This window comes from Montipora foliosa, chromosome 2, assembly GCF_036669935.1.
Source record: "Montipora foliosa isolate CH-2021 chromosome 2, ASM3666993v2, whole genome shotgun sequence".
In the NCBI taxonomy this organism is placed as follows: Eukaryota; Metazoa; Cnidaria; class Anthozoa; order Scleractinia; family Acroporidae; genus Montipora; species Montipora foliosa.
This window is the reverse complement of record NC_090870.1, coordinates 52,409,522-52,422,021: the sequence shown is the minus strand read 5'-3', so window position 1 is coordinate 52,422,021 and position 12,500 is coordinate 52,409,522. Positions and strand designations below refer to the sequence as shown.

The following is a 12,500-nucleotide window of genomic DNA, read 5'->3' as shown; positions in this document are numbered from 1 at the left end:
CGGGAATTTTTCTATTGGCTCTCTCATCGTTATGTTAAAGAAAAAGAACAGATTCATTCAGTGTTGTCATCTAGTTCGGAAAGGAAGTAGTTCACGTGAAGTTCATCTTGTGCAAAACTGATTTCGTTCTTACCACGATTCTATAATCATTAAATGGATTGTCTATCTACTGAGAAGTTCTCATTCTCTCAAAAAGGGCTGGTGTACAAGACCAGAGCTAATACGAAAGGAAGGCTAAGTGTCACTGGTCATGCTTACCCAGTTTTCCTCCCACAAGTTCTAGTGCAATGTTCTCAGTATGGCCATGGCCTGGGAGAATTCTAACGGTTGTAAATCATGTATGTAAAGTGCAGCCTCTGTACTTATGTGAAAGCCAGGCCGTTACTTACATTTTAAAATGTGTGTCATGTTCAAATTATTTTAATTTAGTGCCCAAGAAAGACCCGGGGAAAAACTTCCTACAGAGCTACGGATGTTTTTCTTGTTGTTATATGGAACTTCCAGAGCGTGAACTTGAATTTCAAAGGTTCCGTTTCATGACTTTCTTCGTGTCAAGTTTAGTGCCCAGAAACTCCCGTGGAAAACAGACCTATAGATATCAAATTAAAGAAGCAAATTCTCCTGCTGTTTCGGGCAGGTCAGACAGACAATGATCTAAATTCGGCTGTAAATGAATCGGTATGATGACTTTTGTGCAGAATTACACTCAATTGATTACACATGTGTTGTAGGTGATTGGTTCTCAGGTAAAACTCTTCTTCGTTTTCGTGGAAGCCATTTTCACCTTGGTAAAAACCGGACCCCAACACTTGTCTCCAACTTTGAATATATTACCCCTCCTAGCCAGCATAGCAAGCGTTCTGTGCGAGCGAAAATTACTGTATTCTGGCCGCGGCAAAAATTGAGGCGAGAAAATAAGTGACCCGTCAACCTATTTTGTCGCCTCAATTTAGTGACTGGATTTGATTTTCGACCCAAAAACCGTGTTGGTGAAGGGTCGATCGGTGCCCCGACGCTGCCGTCAGCCTCCTACCTTGGAAACGCGACTATTTTCCCCGAAACTTCGTGTACGTATTAAGAACAGCAACGACTTGCCACATGGTAAGTTTCATGGATCTTTATTTTAATTTTCTAGCAAATTCCAGACCTAAACTTCGCGTCTTCTCCCCACATGTTCTCTGTAGTTACTCATGGTGTGAAACCCGTATGCCAACACTAGCTAATTTTGGCTTTAGAAAAAGCATTGAACATAGAGGTTCGCAACGAGACATCATGAATTTACCAGATTTTTTGACAAAAAAGCAAAAAAAGTTCACATGACTTGTCATTTAATATACAGATTAGCAAAATAAAAACGTTCTTAATCGACTCTCCGCCTGAGGAATGTTTTTCACACGTTCTTAAAATTTTGCTTAATCTTAGCATCGAAGTTCTTATAAAAAGGATCTTATAAAAAAAACAGAGAGTGCCATTACATGAATGAGCTGGCTTTAAGAGCCCTTTTATTTTGTTTCGTTTCCTTAGAAACGAAACGTATCTATTTTGACTTCAGGGTGAAGGCTATTTACACGGTGAGGTACAGTGGCCAATCAAAAGAGAATTTGTAATTTAAAATCTAAACATCCATGACTGTAAAACAAACTTATGAACATGTGAACCTGAAGTGTTGCACGGGACCGCAAATGATCCCCAAACTGTACTGCAATCGATACTGACCAAACCAACTCAGTTTAAGGTTATCTACCTCGGCGATCAAGTCTGCACGGGAGAGATTTCACAGACAATACTACACTACATTTACCAAAAGCAAATACAACGGTTGGACAAAAAATTTGTCAATATGCTGCAGTGAAGGGATGGAACGATTTACCAAAATCAGTGAGATAATCTCTTGTCTGGATATGATGAGGCAGAAATCTGTTCTGAGCCATGATTTAAAGCGATTTTAATAAAAATAAGCGCTCTTCACATTAATTTTCTATCCAGACCATTCCACCCTCCATGCCATTCCTTGCCTTTTTCGGGATCATTTGCGGTCCAAAATGGAGATCATTTGCGTTCCGGATCATTTGCAGTCCAATATGGGGATTATTTCCGGTCCTGGTATCATTTGCGGTACACAGTGGGGATCGTTTGCGGTTCTGGGATCATTTGCGGACCCGTAAAGCATTGCAAATCATAATGCTGACAAACAAAAAGCGAAGGAAATGGGTCATAAATATAAAGTTTTGACTATCTGAATGATTTTGGGTTAGATTAAAGCGATGTATTGTTGAAAAATCCAACGCTATTTCTCTTCGTGTTAATGAGTAACGTAAACAATTTTTGCACTGGCGAGTCGTAGTGAATAAATTGGGTTAACCAGGAACCTGTTATTTTAAAGCCAGTACCGGTAACTGCCTAGGTTCACATGTAACACATGTAATGGAAGATTCACGGAAAACGGAATTTGAAATGTTACGTGGTGGCATTTGAAGGTAAAATAGGTATTTGTGGACTTAATATGCTTTGATGCACGTTAATATTCCTTGGCATGCTTCTCGCAGTTCAGAGAGTTTGCGTCAGTCTACATTTCTATCTTTATTTCTCGAGAGTTTCAATAAACGAAGCGAAATAAACATGACAGACCGAGTGACCCACACTACAGTATATTTTATTATTTCTCCTGCCCTTACCATTCCGGAAACGAAACAACATTTCAGTCTTTTTTTTGAAATAGTTTCTTGTTGACCCTATCTTATCTAAAACAGCTAAGCAAATTTTATCACTGCGTATTTTCTCACTGTATTTATCTGTATACAGCGAGAGTTTTAACTGTCAGACCTTCTTTGCCCGCACCGTGGAAGAACTTAAAGAATGGTCGTGATAATGATGCCATCGCTGCCATTGTAGGCATTGGTCTATCAACAACTTTCTATTACCTTCCTCATAAGCCCTTATTAGCTAAGCACAAAATCTATGGTCTATCGGAGGATAGTATTCTACTAATGGAAAATTGTCTTGCTGATAGCCTGAGTTTCTGGGGATGAAGTTTGCACCTCCTCAAACTCCGATATGAACCCAGAAAACTAACCCATGAAATGAAATAGCATTGTTGGAGGGAAAGAAGCCTTAAATAAGATAAATCTCGATCTGCAAACAACATACCATGCTGGGAGCCGTGGAGCGTAAGTCTCGCAGCTGTATTGAGCTTTTTCCTGACTCAAATGTAGGCCACGATGTATTGAGAGTGGAAATTCGTGCGCGCTCATATGAATTAGCCTGTCCCACCCAGAAAAATACCGTAACCAATCACATTGTATTATTGAAGTACGTGATAAAGTGCAGAGTTTCATGGAGGTCAGAAGCGCAGACAACTGCTGATGAATAGGCGGGCGAAAGCACGGTAGCTGTGCAGAAATTTAGAATATTCCAGTCGCAAAGCTCAAAGCAACTGGATTCTTATCCGTCATCAAGATTTTCGAATATACGTATTCTTAGCTTTTCAGTATCTGTATCCCTCTTACTGACTATACCCAAGGGAGATGAAATTTTGATCCATGGCAGTGCTGAAAATTTGAACCCTAATATCCTAGCGAATCTAATTTATATGCAGTGGACTCTCAAGACTGAGAAACAAATTGAGACCCGAAGATTTTAATAGTTCTCTAGCATGATTACGTCACAGTGCCAAATTTCACCACCAAGGCTTCCTTCTGAACAATTTTATTCAAACCTTCTTCAACTTAGTTATATTTCACGAGGAAATTCCTTTGCTCTGCACTGCTTTGTGAATGCACTGTTGAAATTCTACCTGCATGTCATTTCAGACTTAAATGGAACCAATGCTCCCATTATACGTAAAAGAAAACTTCACTTGAAAAGACTGAAATGACTGAGTCATTTCAAGTGAAGTAGTTATGGATGGTTCAGAACAAACTGAGATAAAACCATTCGTTGTTGAGTGCCCATGTTGTCAGCATAGCTGTTTTGCAAAGCGCGACAAAGAAACATAGAATAAAGGACATCCCTTAGCACGGTTGTTTTGCTGCATGGGCGTTTGTTGTATCTTTCCATTTCCTAACTCTTTTTTATTTGAGTCCCTACTATCCTAGATGAATCTTGATTTTGACTCTGTTACAATTCTGCGTTTGAGTCTGATCTCCGACATTCCTTCTGAAATTCCGCCCTTTTTTCCCTTCCCACGTGACCCATTCCCTACTCGATTACAACAGCGTTGTTGACAGTTGCTGCTGAGGCCGAAGTTATTTCAGTTCCTCATAAAAAGTATTTGTAAAATACTTGTGATACGTTTTGTTAAAAAAAGGTTTTTCAAGTTTAAAGAAAGCATGTAACCTTACACCTGTACATAGTGGCATTCTTCCCCTACATGAATAGCAAATTTGAAGCAACGTTTGCGTTGAATTGGCCTAACAGAAGTCATATGTAAAGGGAATGGAAAGTAAATTCCTATCATGCACTGGCACAGGTGACAAATTTTAAAGAATATATTTCTATAATTTCAATTCAGTTGACTTTTTGTGGCAAAAACGCAAAAAATGTTCACATGACAGATTAGCAAAATAAAAACGTTCTTAATCGACTCTCAACCTGAGGAATGTTCTTAACAAGTTCTTAAAATTTTGGTTAATCTCAGCATAGACGTTCTTATAACTAAGTTCTTATAAAAAAACAGAGAGTGCCATTACATGAATGAGCTGGCTTTAATAGCCCTTTGATTTTGTTTCGTTTGAGACGAAACGTATCTATTTTGACTTCAGGGTGAACCATTTACACAATGTGAGGAACAGTGGCCAATCAAAAGAGAATTTGTAATTGAAGATCTAAACATCTATGACTGTAAAAACAAACTTATGAACATGTGAACCTGAAGTGTTGTACGGGTCCGCAAATGATTCCAGGACCACAAATGATCCGAGAACCGCAAATGATCGCCAAACGGTACCGCAAATCATACGATTAGAGGATCACTAGAGCTGTCCAAATCAACTTTAAGGTTATCTACCTCGGCGATCAAGTCTGCACGGGAGAGATTTCACAAACAATACAATACTACTTATAAGCAATTTAGCATAGAGATGTGGAGTTTGACTTTAGTAGTAAGAGGACAGGTAATCTGCAAATCATGACAAATCTCGTTATTCTCTTATTTACATTATACCTTTTCTTTGACACGAGGGTTAATGCGAAATGAAAGCACAACTTTGTCACGAATTTTCTATGATAAAAACTTGTTAAGAAATGCAAAATTTTCGTTAACAGCACACACCAGGCCTACTCCTGAGTATCTGGCTAGAAATCATTTCCTCTGGCCGCGCTTCAGCCATTATTCGATGAGGGCCAGTCTCGTGCTTCTTAAGTTGCCTCGCTCAGGCCCAAAAAGAATTCTGGGTAATTCTGCCATTCCATGACAAGGGAAGACTTGCGATTCTCATTTCATAGTTTTTTTCATAAGTGTCGGGCCACCCAGTCCTACCAGCAAAATAACCGCATCGATTGAACTTTTTAGCTTTCAAAACTTGCCCAAATTGTATCGATAGGTCCACAGAAAGGCAAGAGAGACAACTTCACTCGTGAACTGCCATGTTTACAACAGAGCATTTTAGGCATCCCATTCTGCATGAAACTATCTCTCACCTCTGTCTCGAGAAGACCAGAAACACACGGTTCTTACGTTACGTTTATGACTGTAGAATCAACTGAAATCTCAATTCCTTGTAAAAAGTTAACCAGCATCTTATTTGTTTTGGTAGGCTAGGTATCGGAGAGCCTGAACATTTACGCATGCGCATGTGCTGACGGAATGTTTGAACAAGAGAGAAAAATGCAGTACCTCCAGACGTGGCTCTGGAGGGACGTACCAAACGAGCCATCCCGGGATTTCGGCCCGTGCGATCGCTTTTGGACGCAATTGGCCCTTCGCAGCTTTCTGCTACTGACCTCGCCTCCCGGTACGGCATTGAGGGAGAGCTATGTCGGCCCCTAAACCATATGAGACAAATCCCACGCCTACTCACAGCTCCAGACCACCCTTGTCATTACAATTTAGGGTGAGATTTTGATCGCTTATATGTTCAAGAAAAAAGTGATTTTATCTGTCATATGGTAAGCACCGGAGTCGCAAATTACAAAGTGTACGCACATGCATGCATAAACTTTATTTAACATCTCGAATTTCAGAATAACTACATGAGGTAATATCTTCGAGACATTACATTTACAGCTAAAATACATAGCACATACAGATACATACTAAATACATAATATTTAAAGAGATATTAAATCAAAAAGAAAAGCCGCTGTACAAAATTCGTTCCTGGATTCTGTTTGAGGGGCCGACATGTTGTTGTGGCATCCTTCAGTCTATAAGACTATGGAGTAGCACCCTGTGATTTGGATGAGGAGCATCGTCTTGAATGGCTAAAGAGACCAATTCTGCAAAACTGACAAACAAGGACCGAGGGCTGCTGTGAGGTAGAACAAGCTTGCTGTCTGGCTGCTCTTTTTGCTCTGGCTTCATCATTTGCAGTACGAACTGCCTTTTCCCCACTTTCCAGACCTTGTGAAACAATTTTGACCCTGTTGCGAGCTCGCCGTAAAGCAGGTCTTTTGGAATGCGGACATCAGCCATCCTGTGGGTATGACCCAGCCAGCGTCGACGGCTTTGACGTAGAAGTGTATACATCGATGGAATCCCTGCTCTGGAGAGGACCTCATTGTTTGGCACTTTGTCTTGCCAAGTAATTCCAAGAATTCTACGAAGAAAAGCTTGGAGCTTCCGTTCTTGAGTGGAATATGTTGTCCAAGATTCACTGCCATACAATAAAGTGCTGATGACACAGGCCTTGTAGACATTGACTTTAGTGGGTATTTTCAGATGTTTGTTTTCTCAAACTCTCTTGGCGAGTTTGGACAGAGTTGTGAAAGCCAAGCCTATGCGCTTACTGATTTCCACATCCAGAGATAAGGTGTCAGTCATTGTAGAGCCTAGATACTGGAACTGATGGACAACTTCTAAGTTTTCCCCATTAATTTTCAGAAGAGGCTGGGCTGGTGTAGCCTGTCCCATAACCTGGGTCTTCTTAAGGCTGATTGTAAGGCCATACTGATCACAGGAGTTGGAGAACCTGTCAAGTAGCCTTTGAAGTCCGTCTTCTGAGTGGGAGACGAGAGCTGCATCGTCAGCGTACAGTAGGTCTCTGATGTTGACTGTCCTCGTCTTTGACTTGGCACGTAATCTCGAGATGTTAAAGAGATGACCGTCAGATCTGGAGTGGAGGTAGACGCCATCAGTTGAAGACTTGAAGGCATGTTTCAAGAGCAGAGAGAAGAAAATACCGAAGAGGATGGGAGCTAACACGCAACCCTGCTTTACACCACTCTTCACTTCAAAGTCGCTGGAGATATCACCATCAAACTGTACAGTGCCTCTCATACCGACATGAAAGGATTTCACTATGCTGAGGAGCTTTGGTAGACATGCTATCAGAGGGAGCATACTAGACAGGCCGTCTCTGCTTACGAGGTCGAAAGCCTTGGTCAGGTCTATGAAAGCCAGATAGAGAGATTGGTTCTGTTCTCTACACTTCTCCTGTAGTTGGCGGACAGAGAAAATCAGTCTACAGTTGACCTCTTTGAGCGAAATCCACACTGGGATTCCGGGTATATCCTCTCTGCGAGTGTTTCCAGCCTATTTAGGACAATGCGGGCGAATAGCTTGCCAGCAATGCTGAGTAGAGAGATACCACGATAGTTGTTGCAGTCGTGTCGGTCCCCCTTGTTCTTGAACAGCGTGACGATGTTGGCATCCTTCATATCTTGAGGTACTGAGCCTTCTAACCAGCATTGCGTTAGGAGCTTGTGCAGGGGCACCAGCAAACTTGACTTGCCACTCTTTAAGACTTCAGCTGGGATACCATCCTTCCCGGCAGCTTTCCCTGATGGCAGCTTATCAATAGCTTTGGAGAGCTCTTCTAATGGTGGTGGCTCATCCAGTATGGGCATCTGCGGGAGACGATCGATGGCGTCAAGGACGGACTGATGAACGATGTTTTCTCTTGAATACAGTTCGGAGTAGTGCTCCACCCATCTTTCAAGTTGTTTTGTTTTGTCTGTGATGATTGTTCCCGACTTTGATTTGATAGGGGCGGTCTTGCTGATTTTGGGACCGGTAGCCTTCTTTATACCTTCAAACATACTATTGATGTTGCCAGTATCTGCAGCTTGCTGGATGTTACTGCTCAGGTCAAACCAGTACTCGTTTATACAGAGCCTGACTTCACGTTGTACATTGATTCGTGCAGACCTTAGAGCTTGAAGTGACGTTGGAGATGGCTTGTCCTTGTATGCTTGCAGTGCCTTTCGCTTAGATACAATGATTGGGTCGAGTCTAGCAGAGTTGGAGTCATACCAGTCATTCCTTTGGCCTTCCTTCTTCCTACCAAAGGCTTGGAGTGCAGTAGAGTACATAGTGGTCTTGCGATTATCCCACTGCTCAGTTGAGGGTGCTGCATAGTCCCCTATAAAAGTGGAAGAGAACAGTGCCTCAAAGTTGGTTGACTGGTCTGGATGTCGGGTCTTGGTGACATCAATCTTTGGCTTCCGAACTTGTTTGGCATGGTGAAACTTCCTTGGTTAAAGCCTTATCTTACTGCACACGATGGAGTGATCAGTGTCGCAGTCAGCACTGTGGTAGGATCTCGTAACAAGAAAATTTGTCAAGAAGGCCCGTCTAGCAAGAATGAGATCTAACTGGTGCCACTGTTTGCAGCGTGGATGTCTCCAGGACACTCTGTGGTGTGGCTTTGTGCTAAAAAATGTGTTGGTAATGCATAATTCATGATAAGAGCATAGTTCCAGCAGGCGTTGACCATTATCATTGCATTTTCCCACACCAAAATGACCAAGACAACTTGGCCATGCTTCATTGTCACTACCTACTCGTGCGTTGAAGTCACCCAGTATGATCAAAGGTATCCCTAAGCTAAAATCAAAGGTATCCCTAAGCTAATCAAAGGTATCCCTAAGCTAAAATCGGACAAATCAAGTCATAGATTCACGGTTAATATTGCATTTCTTATTGCTATCCTTTTTTATTTGTTAAGATAATATTTATATAGTTATCTTTTTTTATGTGATATGATTGTATTTTATCTTTTATCATTTTTATGTGTTCAGTAATATTTATATTCATTTGCTCATGTATTAATACCAGTTTGGTTTCGAACAAACTGATACATTTTTAGCAGTTTGTTATTATTATTATTATTATTATTATTATTATTTTTATTATTATTATTGTTATTATATACCAGGACCGCAAATCATCCCGGAACACAAATGATCTCCATTTAGGAGCGCAAATGATCCCGAAAAAAAGTAAGGAATGGCATGGAGGGTACAATGGTCTGGATATAATTTGTTGCGTTTGTTGTAGCTTTCGTAACACTTTACGTTTTTCAAGTTTAAAGAAAGCATGAAACCTTATACCTGTTCATCATGGCATTCTTACCCTACATGAATCGCAAATTTGAAGCAACGTTTGCGTTGAATTGGCTGTTGTCGTTGCATGAGCTCCCTAACCTGTGTCAAAATTACATGTACGTATAATAATATAAACTAATCTGAAACCACTGTCAACTAGCAATATAAGCCGAACTCTTGACTCTCTGTAGGTGAACTCTGTTGTGACTCTCTTGTGTTACGTAAGAACGTCTGTTGAAAGCTGTAATTTTCTTATTGGCTCTCTTATCGTTACGTCAATAGATAATTATTTAAAGAAAAATAACAGATCCATTCAGTGTCGTCATCTAGTCCGGAAAAGAATTGTTTCACGTGAAGTTTATCTTGTGCAGAACTGATTTCATCCTTACCAGGAATCTATAATCATTAAACGGTTTGTCTATCTACTGAGAGGTTTTCGCAGTTTTCATTCTCTCAAAAAGGGCTGGTGTACAGACCGGAGTACGCGAATCGCTCGCGGAACCATCAGCTACGCAGACTAGAGTAAGCGGAGAAAAAGTATACACTTCCACCTACACATGATGCTGCGTCGAGGAATCGAACCCGGCCCATATTGATTAGAGGCGAGTGATCTCACCATTGGACAACGAAGAGACAACGCACTTCACCAAGAGTGAATCAGATAAGAGTGTTGTTATGGCATGAGTAGGCTCCCCAGCATAGTCACAAATGAGTCTATTTTTAGAATACTCGTTCCCGCGAAAATCAGTTGTCACGTCCCTGAAAAAAACATGGCAGAAGCAGTCACGCGTGACATGGCTTCTTCTGATTGGTTAATATTGGCGGCCCTCTGTTTGTTTCGCGCGCAAAGTATCTGTAAATATATCTATTTGTGACTGTGCTGGGGCAAGACCGCAAAGTGATAGATCAACACTCCTATCTAATTCACTCTCGGCTTCACTGAGGAAAACACTTACACCGGTCGTTGAATGTAGTCACTGTTTCATTTTTTTTTTCTTTTAATCACCACTACACGTTCAGGTTACATATTTGAACAATAGTTGACTGTTCAGAGCAGCTTTGCTTTCTCCGCAATCAGCCTTTTGGAGCCTCCTTCAGCTTTTCTTGAAAACTACTGTAGAATAAACAAGTCAAACGAGGTTTTTCTTCAGTTTTACATCGCTCAATGTAACTGACCAATCACAACAGACAAAACAAACAACAGACAAAACAATCCAACAAACTATCAGAATTCAAAGTCAACATTTTAAACCGGCGTTTGAGCGTTGGGATTAGTGCTTTTACGTAATCCTTGAATTTGATTGGTCCTTGCTCCTCAGCCAATCAGCAAACGCAGTAGTGCCAAGCAAAGGAATGGACCTTATTCGCGCGTCGGTCATATTGGCCATAGACAATAGATTTTGTACCCCGAGCCTCGAGTTGAAATGTTTGGGAACGAGTTTCGGTGGGGCAAAACAAAAGTTTCAATCCCTCGGGAGTTAACATGACCGCCGTGTGATTAAGGCCCACTACTTCCAAAATATTTCGCCGCTCGATCGCTCGCTCAACCGCCAGCTACGCAGGCTAGAGTACCCGGAGAAAAAGTAGACATTACAACCCGGCTACATTGGTTAGAGGCGAGTGATCTCACCACTGGACAACGAAGAGGCAAGCATAGAAAGTTGGTTAAATAAGACTATTTTTGGCTTCTCTCTTTTAGAGAAATACATCAAGCTGTGATTAATACATCAACTAGAAAAGAGTTAAAGAAGATGTAATACCCACGTGGAACTCAGACCAACCAGCATCTAAGTGGATGCTCTACGCACTGCCATACCTGATACAGGTCTTGATCCAACCACTCTGCGTGCGCAAGTTCAGTAGCCTGTCTACGCTACTAGCCTGTCTACGCTTAACGAATCACTAAAAGCTATGGTAATACGAGCAACAAAAACGTCCAGCTTGTCTCGCAATATTGCTGCGAAGCTAGTCGAAAAGCGATGTTGCGCGTTTTACACTCCCACGCGCAACCTGTCTTGCAACAAAAAAAATGTGTTGCAAGTTGCTGCAGCGTGTTGCAGAAAGTAGAACCAACCTCTACTTTCTGCAACCAAATCAACACATTTTTTTTTGTTTCGAGACAGGTTGTGCGTGGAATGTAAAACGCACATCGCTTTTCGACTACTGAGTTTCGCAGCCATTTTGCAAGACAAGTTGGACGTTTTTGTCGCTCGTATTCTACATCTACATGTTCCAGCATTCGGCAAAGTCCCTTTTTGACTTGTGGCTGTTTCTGCTTAGGTGGCCTCATACACCACAAACCTTTTTAGAGATATCACCGCCAAGCCGGCCACTTCTGTTGGAGAGAACAGGACAGCCACAACACCGGGGACTTTATCCCCTACTCTTCTCAAATAGTGCTTGGGTTCTTTAACGTCCCACTGGGAACTTATGAGACGGTGCTTGCGGTTTATAGTCCTTATCTGAGAAGACTTGAAAGTCTAACCATTTGCAGATGAAATTACAAAGGCAGCACTTTCTCCTCAGTTATTTTAAGATCCTGAGTGTTGATCCGGTCGGGGTTCGAACCCGCGACCTCCCGCATGACAGCCCGATGCTCAACCAATTGAGCAACTGGTGCGTGGTATTATCGTAGCTTAAGCCATAGATGTATTCAACTCACTCCTGAAGCCAACCCGAGTCGTGTCCGTCGCCGGGATCCGGATAATCCGTCGTACCTCCTCCCCATGTTTCCCAACTTCTCACAGCTGTCTCTGCATCATGATCAGTTCTAAAGAGATAAAATGTTAAAGAAACGTTAACTTTGTCTAACGATGGCTTTATTATGCTATTTATTGCTATGTCAGATTTTGTGAAAACAGACAGAAGTTTTTTTTTCCGTGCTCACAACTCTTGCTATCGAAGAGACGTGACATCGGTTATTATATTATTTCATTTTTAACCTCAGGTATTTGGTTTGGTTCAATAAATTCTCTTCATCAGTTTATTTACCCTATGATTGCATGTGGGCTGAGTTT

General features: G+C 41.5%; 2 protein-coding genes and 1 long non-coding RNA gene across 3 annotated transcripts in view; 1 reads left to right on the top strand and 2 right to left on the bottom strand.

The window, feature by feature from the left end:
• LOC137993531 (bile salt hydrolase/transferase-like) overlaps positions 1–3,293 on the bottom strand; it is a 22,881-nt gene extending 19,588 nt beyond the window's left edge. The window contains exon 1 of the mRNA XM_068839450.1: positions 3,148–3,293. Coding sequence (XP_068695551.1) covers positions 3,148–3,150 — 3 coding nt within the window. The 5' untranslated portion in view covers positions 3,151–3,293. The remainder of the gene's footprint in view (positions 1–3,147) is intronic.
• Positions 1–11,516, top strand: part of LOC137993532 (uncharacterized) — a 15,064-nt gene extending 3,548 nt beyond the window's left edge. Inside the window, exon 4 of the mRNA XM_068839452.1 lies at positions 11,183–11,516. The gene's annotated coding sequence lies outside the window, so the exon portion shown is untranslated. The remainder of the gene's footprint in view (positions 1–11,182) is intronic.
• The window catches only part of LOC137993533 (uncharacterized), an 11,945-nt gene continuing 9,892 nt past the window's right edge, over positions 10,448–12,500 (bottom strand). The window contains exons 2-3 of the long non-coding RNA XR_011121882.1: positions 12,146–12,253; positions 10,448–10,597 (exon numbers count right to left, since the gene is read on the bottom strand). This is a non-coding gene — a long non-coding RNA (uncharacterized lncRNA). The remainder of the gene's footprint in view (positions 10,598–12,145; positions 12,254–12,500) is intronic.